Source organism: Anolis sagrei, chromosome 5 (assembly GCF_037176765.1).
Source record: "Anolis sagrei isolate rAnoSag1 chromosome 5, rAnoSag1.mat, whole genome shotgun sequence".
NCBI classification, from domain to species: Eukaryota; Metazoa; Chordata; class Lepidosauria; order Squamata; family Dactyloidae; genus Anolis; species Anolis sagrei.
Window position 1 is genome coordinate 15,853,095 of NC_090025.1, and position 14,729 is coordinate 15,867,823.

A 14,729-nucleotide genomic window follows, 5' to 3' on the forward strand; every position below is an offset into this window, starting at 1 on the left:
TTCTCTGTGTAGGTAACACAGGGCATTTTTCTTATAATCAATAGTCCATAGTCCAATTATTATTATTATTATTATTATTATTATTATTATTATTATTATTATTTACAGCATTTATATACCGCTTTTCTCACCCCTAGGGGGACTCAAAGCAGTTTACATATAGATAATGGCAAAAATTCAATGCCTCACAATCACGACAGTAAAACCAAAGCCTCTCTCTGTTCTCAGAGTCTAACAGAGTCTCTGTCTAGTCTGAAAGTCTAATGGAGTCTCTAAGCATCCAGTTCCTGCTGGAGTCTGAAAGCAAACATCTGTTCCTATAGTCTTCTAAAATGGAGTCTGCGCCCTGAACAAGCTCTGGCCTGACCACATGGTCTGTAGCCTCCCTAATAACAAAGAGTTAAAGTAAAATTGCAAACCAATACACATATACAATACAGTAAGGAATCTGAATTATATACACAACAAGCAACTAGTGGAGGCTCGAGAAGGTTGCTATTTCCAGCAGTTTCCAGGAGACAAAGGAACTTACCCACAACTATAAGGCTTAAATTGTATAAAAATATACAGCAGGTCTGGGGAATACCAAGGTTGATAATCTAACTATTACTAGATATCTGACTATTGCAGGGCTGCCATTCCCAAAGTGAGGAATATTGGGAATTGCAGTACAACATCTTCAGGGCCAGTCTTTGCCCATCCTTCCATCTGAACATGAGGAAGAACTTCCTGACTGTGAGAGCCATTCAGCAGTGGAACTCTCTGTCCCGGAGTGTGGTGGAGGCTCCCTCTTTGGAAGCTTTTAAACAGAGGCTGGATGGTCATCTGTCAGGGGTTATTTGAATGCAATATTCCTGCTTCTTGGCAGGGGGTTGGACTGGATGGCCCATGAGGTCTCTTCCAACTCTTTGATTCTATGATTCTATGATTTCTCTACCTAGACAATCACAATAACTCTATCCTCTTTTTTTAAGTTTGATTTTTTTCAAAAGAGTGAAATTATATATTGCTTTGCATAAATACTAATAGGTATTTTACATTCTTCCCTTTAATCTGCCTCACTCTGTAAGTTCCACAAAACTGTTTAGCATTTAAAGTATTTGGCTCAACGCAGGGAAACATCACAAAATCCATTTTCTAAGGAAAGTTGCTCTTTGGTGTGTGGTATTAAGAATACAGACTTTCCACAAGTAAGAATAATGAGCCTACAGTCATCAGAGGGTTATGTTAAACAGCAGTCTAAGGCTAAAGGTTAAGCTACTCCTTATCATTAGGTTAGCTATCTGCCACAGACTATTTAATAAAGACGGTGAGGTTTGCCCAGTTAAATGGAAGTGATTGATTTTCATTTAGCATTTGTTCACCACTGCCAAGCCATCACTGAAAAATTCATTTCAGGGTGACCCAACACAAGACAAGTCATACATATCTCTATACAGATACATTTAGTGGCACGAGGCAGCAACGTTCATGCCGCGCTACCTGTAATTGAATTAATATGTTCATTCCTTCCTCCCCCCTGCACTTCTTTTGTTTAAATATAATGCATACCTTATATTTAAATTGCATTAAGGTTGTGACACAAGCTGTCAAATCTAAGCACTGTTTGCATTCAGATTGGTAAAAGAGTGACATGGCTAAATAAAGATAAAAAGAGGGATAGCAAGATCTGTCAGACCCCATTCTTCATGCAGACCTGTCCTTTGCTGCCATCTCCGATGCTGTGTGTATGCATTGTACATCAATAGGCAAGGCTTGTATTTGAGTCAGTCACTACCAATAGCCTCCCGGGAGGATGAAATATGGCTACAGGCCTTTAATGGGAAGATCGATCAAATTAAAATGTCAGATCATTAATCAATGGGAGCTAATTTAAATTGTCAATGGTTGATTTTTAATCAGCAAGGCTGCTTGATTCAATCCTGTGTACCACCAAAAATTACAGCAAAGCTGAAATTTCATGATTTTACATGTTTGTGACATTCAGATTCTAAAGTAGTGATCCTCAACCTTCCTAACGCTGCGACCCCTTAATACAGTTCCTCCCTACCATAAAATTATTTTCATTGCTACTTCGTAACTGCAATTTTTCTACTGTTATGAATTGTAATGTAAATATCTGATATGTAGGAGGTATTTTCATTTACTGGACCAAATTTGGCACGAATACCCGATACACCCAAAATTGAATTGCATGTGCACGGGTGATACACCTCCCACCGCAGGCCCAAGAAAGACCACTCACACAAGGGTGTTGGGATAAACGATGGCCACAACTCATTTATTGATAACAGGAACAAGGGTTGGCAGCCATGCATGAGTCCTGGATCAGGATCAGGCAGCCCACTGCTGTCCGATATCGTGAGACATGCCAGGGTGCCGCCAGCACAATACCGGGCCCAACGTAAACTCGGTACCCCTGAGACCACCAGGCGTTCCCCCCTACCACTAGGGGGGGATACCAAGCCAGATCCAGGGCCCATGCCCCACGCCAGAAAATAAGGGGGTGGGGGCCCTGTGCCACAACTTCCCTGGCCCAGTAAGTTGGACCATGCCTTTTCTGGTGGGGTTGGAAGGGGAGTTGATTTTTGTTGTTTGGGAGTTTCAGTTGCTGGGATTTATAGTTCACCTACAATCAAAGAGTATTCTGAACTCAACCAAGGTTGGAATTGAATCAAACTTGGCACAGAAAACTTCCATAACCAAAAGAAAATACTGGAAAGGTTAGGTGGGCATTGACCATGAGTTTTGGAGTTGTAGTTCACCTCCATCTGGAGAGCACTGTAGATCCAAACAATGATGGATCTGGACCAAACTTGGCACAAATACTCTATATGCCCAAATGTGAACATTGGTAGAGTTTGGGGGAAATAGACCTTGACATTTGGGAGTAGTGGTTGCTGGGATTTAGAGTTCACCTATAATCAAAGAGCCTTTTGAACCCCACCAACAGTAGAATTGGGCCATACTTCTCACAAAGAACCTCCATGACCAACAGAAAATACTGTGCTTTCTGATGGTCTTTGATGACCCCTCTAACACCCCCTCACAACCCCCCGCCCCCGGGGTCCCAAACCTCAGGTTGAGAAACACTGATCTAAAGGAATCTACAGCTTCCAGAACTGTAATCCAAAAAAGTAACTTCTGAAAGTCAAAAAGCTAACCCTATGAGGGGAAATAGCTTAATAACTTTCCATCTTAAAGTGCTTTCCACCATTTTTGGCACAATCTAGGGAGGTTTTCAAAAAATGTAATTATTGTAAGCATGCCTACAAAAATATCACAACCAACCCTAGAAGAGAATAGAGAAATACCTGTAGGAGTGCCCAACAATGAAGCCTCAAGACGTTAAAACAAGATTGTGTGGTTTTGGAAAAAAATGTCCCTACTTAATGAGCTCATCCAGTAATTTCAAAATGTTAATAACTCAACTCTTTTAATATTTCCCTTTCCCCCTCCCAAGTTTTAATATCTTAATGGAACCGTAGTTCATTAATAAGGGCTATAAGCATGCAAAAATTAATTGTGAAAATAATAAAATCAAGTAGAGCTATAGGAGTACAATAAAAAGGATGAGAAGGGGTAAAATTGGATTTTTTTTTTTAAAAAAAAGAAAATGTAAAGTGCCTACCTGAAACAAACTACCGTACTTCCTTTTGCTGCATTTGTAAAGCATTCTTCTTTATGAACTCTGTTTTTCCCTAAACCAAAGAAGGGAGGTCTGCAGCTGTCCAGTTGTTGTTGGACTACAACTCCCATGGTCACTTATCATTGGCTATGCAGTTCAACATCCTGAGATTTACATTTGTCCATCTGTACTATATGTTCTCATTCTGCCCTGCCTCACTCTTGTCCACTATCTCCTTGTTAGTAAGCCCCTTTCTTTGCTGAAAATACTTGCCTCTGCCAACACTGAGAAGCTATCTTAGTAAAGGTAAAGGTTTCCCCTCGACATTAAATTCTAGTCGTGTCCAACTGAGGGTGGGAGTGTGTGCTCATCTCCATTTCTAAGCTGAAGAGTCTGTAGACATCTCCAGGGTCATGTGGCCAGCATGACTGCACAGAGCACTGTTACCTTTTTGCTGGAGCGGTACTCACATTTGCATGTTTTCAAACTGCTAGGTTGGAAGAAGCTGGAGCTAACAACAGGAGCTCTCCTCACCTGCAGATTCAAACCACCGAATTTCTGATCAGCAAGTTCTGCAGCTCAGGGGTTTAATCTGCTGCACTACTGAAGCCCCTTGAAGCTATCTTACCAGGACTGGAATGTTTCATGCTCCTAATAATACTGTTTACTATAACTACTGAAAGGCTGCCTCTTATTGCCTGCATCGATCCTAATTCAACACACTGATCTACTTTACTATAACAGCTCTGATCTCAGACAGCAAAAAGGAAAGGCACACACAACCTCATCATGCCTTGATCCAACAAGAGATTAAATGTTATTCCTCTATCCCAACTGCCACTGCCTTAAGGGAACAGAAGAAGAAGGCCCATCTCCATTATGCCTAATTCCAGAAATAATTAAGAGTCCTGCCTCCACCTGAATTGCCACTTCCCTGGCTTCAGAGAAAGAGGGCAGGTGGGAGGCAAAGCTCCATCATAATTAGTCCCAGAACTGAAGGGTCTCCCTTCATCCCAACTGCTACTGGAGGGAGAGAAGACAAAGCAAGTACACCCCCATTTATGCCTAGGTCTAGAAAGAGCCCAACTGCCACTGCCCTGGTCTCAGAAAGAGAGACGAAGAGGCAGTATTTGCAGATCACACACACACACACTGCCATCACTTGTAAATTTTGTGCCATGTATTAGTTAGTTTGTACATTGTGATTTATGTCTTGGGTTGTTGCAGGTTTTTCGGGCTGTATGGCCATGTTCTAGAAGCATTCTCTCCTGATGTTTCACCTGCATCTGTGGCAAGCATCCTCAGAGATTGTGAGCTTTATGTACTATTGTTCTTTAACTTGCAAAGCACTATGTACAACAATTGCGTTAAATAACTAATGGCCCTGCATTCATCCCAACTGCCACTGCCCTGGTCTCAGAATGAGAGAAGAAGCAGTATTTGCAGGGCAAGTACACACACACACACTGCCATCGGCTGCACAATTTGTGCCATGTCTCAGTTAGATTGTACATGGTGATTTAATATTTTGTTGTTCTTTTACTTACAAATCACTAACTAACATAACTGCAGTTTTGTTAACTTCTGCAATCAAAGGGGTGGCTCAAGCACTATTGTGCTTTGCATTGTTCTGCTACCGAACACTCAATTACAGGTATTAATTGAATGTATATATGGTGTGTTGTGACGTCTGTCATTGATATAGGGGTTTTTTTTAAAGTAAGAAACTATTTTAATCACATTTGAGAAGAAAAAAGGACAATGTAGCATTTTAATAAGTGATAAGAAACTACGTTTGGGATTGAGTGTAACAGGATAAGCCCCCTTTTAATGTAATATTTGAATATCTGGATTTTCTCAAAATACAAGGAGTGAATTGTTTAAGTTTGCAGCAACATGAACCAATATTCATCTAATCTGAAATAGGCCTGATCCTAAAAGATAAATTTTATGCCAAGACTTTGCAACAGAACATTCTGAATTACCAAAACTGATGTGTCCAATCTGGGATTCAAGATGCTACATGCATTGCTCTGTATACCAGTAACTGTGCCAAGTTATGTTACGGGGAGCTACTGACAGAGAGAAATAAATATGGATATTTATGTAAATGACTATATTGCACAGGGGGCTGTTGATAGCTTTGCAAATATATGTGTTCTCTGCCATACATACATAAAGAGATACACATTTCTTACAAAAACAGTGTGCATTTGTGAGTTAGAGAGCACACGAGAGAAAGAAAATAATGCATCGTATTCTCCCTTAAAATAGCAAGATTTTATTTATCATTATTAGCACATATGACATACTTTAAAGAAACATTTTGCTACAATTTCTCTTCCGCTGTGACAGAACAGCTTTGCATGGTGTCTGTGAATGTCTGGAATTTGGTTGATCCCAAAATCCCAAACAAATTATTTATACAGCCCTATCAGTGTGTATTCTGTGTTATGACTCTACCACTCAATGAATTTAAACAACTACAATCTGATAAACTGTCAACATTCACTTGTAATGCACCCCAAAAGAAAGGAAACAGTATTTATTTCCAGACCTTCCTAAAATTCATTTGGGATGGCCAGCATTTATATCTGAATGCCATTCTTCACCCAATTTGACTTTCACTATTTGCGTATGTGCATGACGCTGTGTGCATGCAAGGTTCTGCCTGACTATAATCAACAAGGAAAACACTCATGCAATATGAGCTTTTAATATATTGTCTGTCAATAAATCCTGTGTCTACACAAACACATCATAATTCACAAAAGAGCATCTGATGTTCCTATACGGACAGTGCGTTAAGGACTTTCCTAATTAATAGCCCAGATTAAAACCTCTTGGCAATCAATTAAGATTAATGACAGAAGTCGCTCTCCACTCTCTGTATTCACAGTCTTCCTCTTCCGCCTCAGCCCCCACCTCTGGGCCTGGTACCCCCATCTCAGGCTGTGAAAACCCTGGGTCGTGAAACTTTAATCCTGTTATCTGTTGCCTTCTCCATCTGAAAAGCTTAGAGATTAACACAGCAGACATTATCGAATTTACAACCAGCCGCTCGGACAGCTGCCCTATTTTCCACAGTTAATGGAAAAGGAACTAATCTGGTTAAGAGCGTAGGACTAGTTCATAAATCTGGGTGCACAAGACAGTTAAAGCTGTCACGTCTCCTCTGGAGAGGAGCAACTGAATTAAACTGTCAGTTTCCTACTTGCTGTTTCTGGAAGGGTAACAGGCCCTTCTGTAAACTGGACTAATGAGATACTTGGCATTAACATAAACCACATCAGTTCCCAACAGGTCATAATCGCTGTGTTGGAATCGGGGAGTTTGCATTTTATGATGAAGCATAGTTATATATAGATATAGAAGGCGTTTCATTCCCTGGAAGCCTCGTTCCAATTAAATGCAACTGTTTTGTCCCAATCTACCATATTGTGGGGTGTCCTGATGAAAACGAGAGGTGGAGAAACAGAAAAGAAAATAGCCTTATCAAATATTGGGAATAGATATGCTACTGCAATAGGAGTTGATGTGAACTATAAAATAAACCGGTGCTCTAATGCTTTCCAGTGCATCCAGCTCAGTAGCTGACAGCCACAAGTAGAAATTAAAGATGTAGGCAGAGAGGGAAAGTGACATTGCTGTCCTCATTCCACCTATACTGTATTATGCAGAGATATCATATCTCATGTATTCACACAGAATTGGGTTGTTGACCCAAGATTAGTAGTTGTGGACTTAAATCCCACTGTACATTGAATCAATGAAACTTATGTAAGTATTGACTTACTTAGTTCTAATAGTTTCAATGAATTAGCTCAAATTGGGACTAGATTTTTATTTTTCCTTGCATTTCCTACTAATCCAACATTTGTAAGGAGTGGCTCCCTTTTCCATGCCCAACTGCAATCACACATCCCACTCCCAGCAGGAACAGAAGAATACTACAATCTAAAAAAAGGTGCAGATGTGCCACATTCAAACAACCACTGTGCACAGGGAAAAACTGTCTGATAACTCTGGTAAGTTTCTATTGGTTAGCTGCACTATAATGAGCATGTCTCAGGAAACACTCCCAGGAAACAAACACAGAGTTGGTATGCAGTAATATTGTTTTCAAAGACAACAAACTTCACAAAATTCAGCAAACAGAAGACAATCCAGAAAGAAGCACTGTGATAGCATGACTTCCCTGGATCTAGACATTATATCCTTTTTTGGGCTGCATCAATAGGAGTATAGTTTCTAGATCCAAGGAAGTCATGCTACCCCTCTATTCAACCTTAGTCAGATCACACCTGGAATACTGTGTCCAATTTTGGGCACCGCAATTGAAGGGAGATGTTTACAAGCTGGAATGTGTCCAGAAGATGGCAACTAAAATGATCAAGGGTCTGGAGAACAAGTCCTATGAAGAGCAGCTTAAAGAGCTGGACATGTTTAGCTTGCAGAAGAGAAGGCTGAGAGGAGACTGATGAGGGCCATGAATAAATATGTGAGGGAAAGTCATAGGAAGGAGGGAGCAAGCTTCTTTTCTGCTGCCCTGGAGACTAGAATGTGGAACAATGGGTTCCAACTACAGGAAAGGAGATTCCACCTGAACATGAGGAAGAACTTTCTGACTGTGAGAGATGTTCTACCCTGGAGTGTGGTGGAGGCTCCTTCTTTGGAGGCTTTTAAACAGAGGCTGGATGGGGTGCTGTGAATGCGATTTTCCTGCTTCTCGGCAGGAGATTGGACTAGATGGCTCACAAGGCCTCTTCCAACTCAATCATTCTATGATTCTCCTGGATGGGACTGAAAGCTAACATGGCACAGTCGAGTGGAAAAGTTTGAATGCATTATTGCATATACTGTGTTATCAGCCACTCAGTCCTAGCCCAATCACAACTCATAATTGTTGTGTGGATAAAATATTCACATACTGCATAGGTAAATTATGGAATTCACAACCAAAAGATGGGTGCCATTTTTGAGAAATTCATGGAAGATCAGGCTATCAACAGTTATTGATCATGATGCATATAGTCTTTCCGGTCTCATAGCATTCCTCTGTATATCTGCAGTTAAGCAGGTAAAGGCTATTACACAGTAAGTTTGGAGCCTTCCCATAGGCAACTAGCTGGTCACTGTGTAAATAAAATACAGCATTGGATATGGTTTGATCCAACATGGTTCTTCTGACTTCCCCAGAAGATTCACTGAGGTGTAAATGCAGAAATTTTTCTTGTTTAATGTTTCCAACAGTGAATTCCTACATAATCCTAATTCTGATAGTGAGTCGCCTTTGGGCTGATATGGGCGGGATAAAAATGATATAAAAAAATTAAATAAACCAAATTCTGCACACAATACTCCTGGCAAAGCAGTGATTCCAAGTGTACTCTGAGCAAAAGCCAACATTAAAGTCTTTCTAAAGCTATACAAATATTGTATTGTTGAAGGCTTTCATGGCCGGAATCACTGGGTTGTTGTAGGTTTTTTAGGGCTATATGGCCATGTTCTAGAGGCATTTTCTCCTGACGTTTTGCCTGCATCTATGGCAAGCATCCTCAGAGGTAGTGAGGTCTGTTGGAACTAGGAAAAAGGGGTTTATATATCTGTGGAATGACCAGGGTGGGACAAAGGACTCTTATCTGTTGGAGTTAGGTGCAAATGTTTTAACTGACCACCTTGATTAGCATTTGATTGCCTGGCAGTGCCTGGAGCAATCTTTTGTTGATAGGTGATTAGATGTCCTTGTTTGTTTCCTCTTTGTTGTTGTGCTGTTCTAATTTTAGAGTTTTTAAATACTTGTAGCCAGATTTTGTTCATTTTATGGTTTCCTCCTTTCTGTTGAAATTGTCCACATGCTTGTGAATTTCAATGGCTTCTCTGTGTAGTGTGACATGGTGGCTGTTGGAGTGATCCAACATTTCTGTGTTCTCAAATATTCTTATATAGTTTCAGGATTGAAAATAGTTGCAATTTTCAAACAGAGGTAAAGCCAAATGGGGGAAAATAACAAAAGGTCCTGAAGAGGCTTGAGTAATTTATGAGTCTGTATGCCAATCCTGACTTGTAAATCAAGATGCATGAGCCAGCTTAGATAAAGAGCAAAGGAACCCGATGAGCACAATGAACTGTATGCCAAGTTTCTGTCTTCTGCTGCATCAAGTCCCTTGAAAAAGCTATCAAATAAAGGTAAAAAAGAAAAGCCAACAACGGCGTCTTCTTCAACAGCGTTGCCGTGACTGCGTTTAAGCACTCCAGCGTCTGCCTTGGTGTACCAATGTGGTCTGAAGGTTAACATAACCTCAATTAAATTCAAGAAGCACTTCTGAGGATTAACTGGTTTTTTAATAGAACAACCCCAGAAGTATTGCCGTTCTTTCTTCTTCCCTCTATCTCTCTCAACTTTAAACAAAACAGCAAGGGCTCGTGGTGATGCATCATTTATAAATTACCTTGTTAGTGCAACCAAAAAAAAAAAAACCCAATCCAACACCCATCCCAAAACACCGCTTTGAAAAAAAAGAAAACAAAAATGAAACTCCTGCTGAGGACTCCAACACGTTTGATGGAAGGCCTTCAAAAGAGTTCACGGCTTAATGCGGGCTGTTTATTTGGGGACTCCGATCTATACCTGCTGTCCCCTGTCACTCCCTCGAAACTTGGTGGCAGATGTTGCCACGTTAAGTTGTCTCTGAAGTGGCTCTCTCTCCTCATCTCCCCACCACAACAGAGTCAAACTACATTAGATCTCTTCTCTTTGTGCCTGAGGCATATTTGGGAGTGCAGCTGTGTCCACCCCCTTTCTACCTTTCGTGTTTCAGCCCTGCCTCAGGCAGCAAATGTGAGACCAAAAACACTGTTCTTCCATCCTTAACTACATCTGCTGACAATCCAGAAGCCTCGCTGCAGGCTGGTGGGGAGCTAGGCCTCTGCTCGGAACAGATGTCTGGGACAACCTGCTCGCTCACACCTGGACAAGCCTCCCTCACCTTGCTGATTGCCAGCTGAAAAATTGATGGCTCCAAGGGGATCCATCCACAATCAAAGCTTCTCCAGTCAACAGCAGGAGGTCCTCAAACTGGGCCAGCCTTGCCATTAGTATCCGGTGATTATCAGAAAAGTAGTGCAAAAGGAAAAAGAGGAAGAAGGAGTTGTTTCTCCTTTTGCTTCAGCCTCAGTCGTTTGATTAATAATATCTGATTCAAGTGTGAACTCTTTAGAACATGTCAATTACCTGTAAACTTAGAAACCATTTTGGTGTACTGGCTATATAGAATGATAACATGTGTGTATTGTTTATTTGACTCATACAAACAAGGTTCTAGAGCTTTGATGAAATGAGTAGATTTTCCTTCAGGGTGTAAAACATGCTCTATTCTTAGACAGAACAATACTACGAGTAGTCTCAAACATGAGAACACATCAGTCAACAGGAAAATCATTGAGCCAGTCTTCAACAATATGTAAAGTACAACCCCCATATCTACAAGACCAGTATCCACAGTTTCATTTATCCAAATATGACAAAATATATTCTTTCTAAGCATTAAAGATCCCATTTATATTATTGACATGCCAATATAATATGTTTCTTTGTTAAGGTTCTCTATTTAATGGGATTTCCACAGCTCTCTTATTAATCTTGACCTGAACATCACGCAGGCTTTCAGTGCTGAACAGCATATCCACTTTGAGACCAACACAAGTGTTCTCCAGAGTGAACAAGACTAACAAAGCCTGATTCATACTTGCAAGAACATGCATACAGGCGACTGTTCAAAATGGCAAGCATTTCATAAGAACTATCAGGGAGTAAGAAGGAGAAGGAATCTAACTGCTGTGATGGACTGGATGAGGGCTAACAGGTTGGAGCTTAATCCAGACAAGACAGAGGTCCTCCTGGTCAATCGTGGGGCTGACCGGGGTATTGGTAGCAACCTGTGCTCAATAGGGTTACACTCCCCCTGAGGGCATAAGTACGTAGCTTGGGGGTCCTTCTGGACTCAATGCTGTCACTTGAAGCTCAGGTGTCAGCAGTGGCCAGGAAGGCATTTGCAAAATTCAAACTTGTGCACCAGCTGTGACAGTACCTCATGAAATCTGACTTGGCCAGTGTGGTCCATACCTTGGTTACATCCAGTTTGGATTATTGCAATGAGCTCTACGTGGGGCTGCCCTTGAAGATGGCCCGGAAGCTCCAATTGGTACAATGGGTGTCAGCCAGGCTCCTTACTGGAGCAAACTTTAAGGAGCATACAAGGCCCCTTTTAAAACAGCTTCACTGTCTGCCAACAAGTTGCCAAGCCAAATTCAAGGTGCAGGTTATGACTTATAAAGCCCTAAACAGTTCAGGCCCCACCGATCTTTGTGATCGCATCTCCCTCTATGAACTGGCATGAACTTTAAGTTCTTCCAGGGAGGCCCTCCTCTCGCTCCCACCACCATCACAAGCATGGTTGGTGGGGAGAGAGAGGGCCTTCTCGGTGGTGGCCCCCCACCTCTGGAACACCCTTCCAAAGAAAATAAGGCCCCATCCTTCCCCTCCTCTTGTAAGAGCTTGAAGACCTGGTGGTTTAAACAAGCCTTTGAGAACAACTAGTTCTAGCTCAACCCCAGATATTGTTGAATATGGTCATATATTTTTCTATCACTTATCCAGGTCACTTCCTCCTATTAGGCCCTGGAAATGAACAGTCATAGACTATACCTATTATTGTTGTTGCCTGCTATAGCATTGCACTTAATTTCCTGGGCCCTCTGGAAATTGCCTTGAACAAGCAGGATTATTTTAAATATATATGTGCTATTGTGATTTTTTATGCTTATATTGTTTTGTTAATTTTATGTTTATGTTGTTTACTCTGTATGTATTGATGATGTTACTTGGAAACCGCTCTGAGTCCCCTCAGGGAGATAGAGCGGTATATAAATAAAGTTTTGTTGTTGTTGTTGTTGTTGAAGAGTGTGTTATAAAAGTGATTTGGGGTGTGTAGTACAAGGAACTGCTGTTAGAAGGTGGGAGTAGAAAACTACAGCAAGTTTGGAATTAATTCCCCAGGTGAATATGCACATTTGACTGTGTAGGAAGAGGTTTCTCTCATCCCTACTTCTCAGTACCACACTGACAAAGTAATGAAACATATACCATGGTAGCCTATGCAGATACCCAGTCAAAACATAGATCATCACAGATGTCACTTTCCTTCAAAAGAAGGAAAGAAAGGATAGGAGAAATGTGGCAATTTGACTGGGATCTTTTTGAGGATTTATATGTGACATAATCAGAAGGCTTATTGAAACACACGTCATTTCTATTTGTGCAATGATAGCCATGTATCAAGATGTGAGGGGAAGTCATAGGGAGGAGGGAGGAGGCTTGTTTTCTGCAGCCCAGGAGACTAGGACATGGAACAATGGCTTCAAACTACAGGAAATGAAATTCCACCTTAACATTAGTTAGAACTTCCTAATGGTGAGAGCTCTTCAGCAGTGGAACTCTCTGCTTTGGAGTGTGGTGGAGGCTCCTTCTTTGGAAGCTTTTAAACATAGGCTGGATGGCCATCTGTCAGGGTGCTTTGAATGCAATGTTCCTGCTTCTTGGCAGGGGGTTGGACTGGATGGCGCATGACGTCTCTTTCAACTCTATGATTCTATGATTCAATGAGGCATCCAACCCTTGACATGAGGTTGACTTACACATGACCATATATAGCATGCATCCCATCGGCATCTCATAGGATCTTCCACTGCCTTCATGGTGATCACTTGAGCCACTGAAAGAATCTTCACGTTGTAGTCAATACATTAAAACATCTCATGAAAGTTTACTGTTCATGTGTGCACCAAATGAACATTCTATGTACCGTATGCAGACTTATGGATCATGAGAATTCATTCTTAAACTTATCAAATACCCCTCTCCACAAACCTCATCTCCTTGCTGCGGTCGCATCAAAGACACTCGGTCATACTGCCGCCTCAGCAAAGCCCACAGTGCATCGAGTCGACCCTATTCAAAGGAGACCCAAAAGACTTTTGATTAGCTGGCATATACGGCAGCAGTTCTCAACACCATTAACCGTCCTTGGCCATATCTTGGGGATTATCTTCAGCCAAATGACACTGTAGGACAATGAGCGCTCCTTAAACGGGATGCTATTAGGCATAAATTTTGCTTAATGGGAACACATTGAGCCAGCGATGTGTGATTAAATAAATGGTTCTTAACAATGTGTTAAATGAGTGGGAAATTCCAAGTTCTGGTCTTTTACTATTTTAAGTTGACAAGGGTTTTTTGCAAAGACACACAGAAACACAAACTGCAAAAGATTAAATATGGCCTCAGTCCTACCAATTAGTTCCAACTATAGCAGGCCTTTTCAATCAATTTTTCACTAGGTATGTCCTACTGATTCAAGAAGCTTTACTATCTGGGACCAACAATAGGAGTTAGGTCCAAGTGTCTTCAGGCTTTTGTCAAGGAATGGCAAGGATATTCATTTGTCATCCACAATAGGGATCTCCTGGTGCTAAGGAAACCTCTGTGCAGACATACATAGGCGTTTGGTGAAAAGGAAACTACAGAATGAGACTTCAACAGCAAGAATAATGGATTATGGTTTTTGGAAAACAATTTGGACATGAGATCATGACTCAGCATTGTATATGTGATTTAAATCTGTTTGATAGATTGTTATGTTTTTTAATTACTTACATGCTTATATTGTTTATATTTTATGAAAATTACTTTATTATTTACATGTGCAACATTGAATTTTTGCTGGATTTGTAAGCCACCTTGAGTCCCCTCCCAAGTTGAGAAAGGCGGGGTAGAAATTAAGTAAATAAATAAATATGTGTTTATATAGCAATGTTTTCTGAATAGGAAAAGCAATTTCATATTTTCTGCTTAGAACACATATATGTTTTCAGCATGAAAAAACTCTTGGTTTCTCCACAGAAAGAGAAGAAAATATGTTTTCTGCACAGAAAAAGCCCATGTGTTGTATTTGTGCACAGAAAAACCATGCCAAATTCTGCACAGAAAGCAAGTTTTCTGTATATAAAATGTATTTCTGCCATTTAAAAAAATCCCTGTGTA

At 40.8% G+C, this 14,729-nt stretch overlaps 1 protein-coding gene across 3 annotated transcripts in view; it reads right to left on the minus strand.

The window, feature by feature from the left end:
- ANTXR2 (ANTXR cell adhesion molecule 2) overlaps window positions 1–14,729 on the minus strand; it is a 164,533-nt gene that overhangs the window by 48,196 nt on the left and 101,608 nt on the right. For all 3 annotated transcript variants that reach the window (XM_060779346.2, XM_060779345.2, XM_060779348.2), the window contains one exon: window positions 13,557–13,637. In XM_060779346.2, coding sequence (XP_060635329.2) covers window positions 13,557–13,637 — 81 coding nt within the window. The remainder of the gene's footprint in view (window positions 1–13,556; window positions 13,638–14,729) is intronic.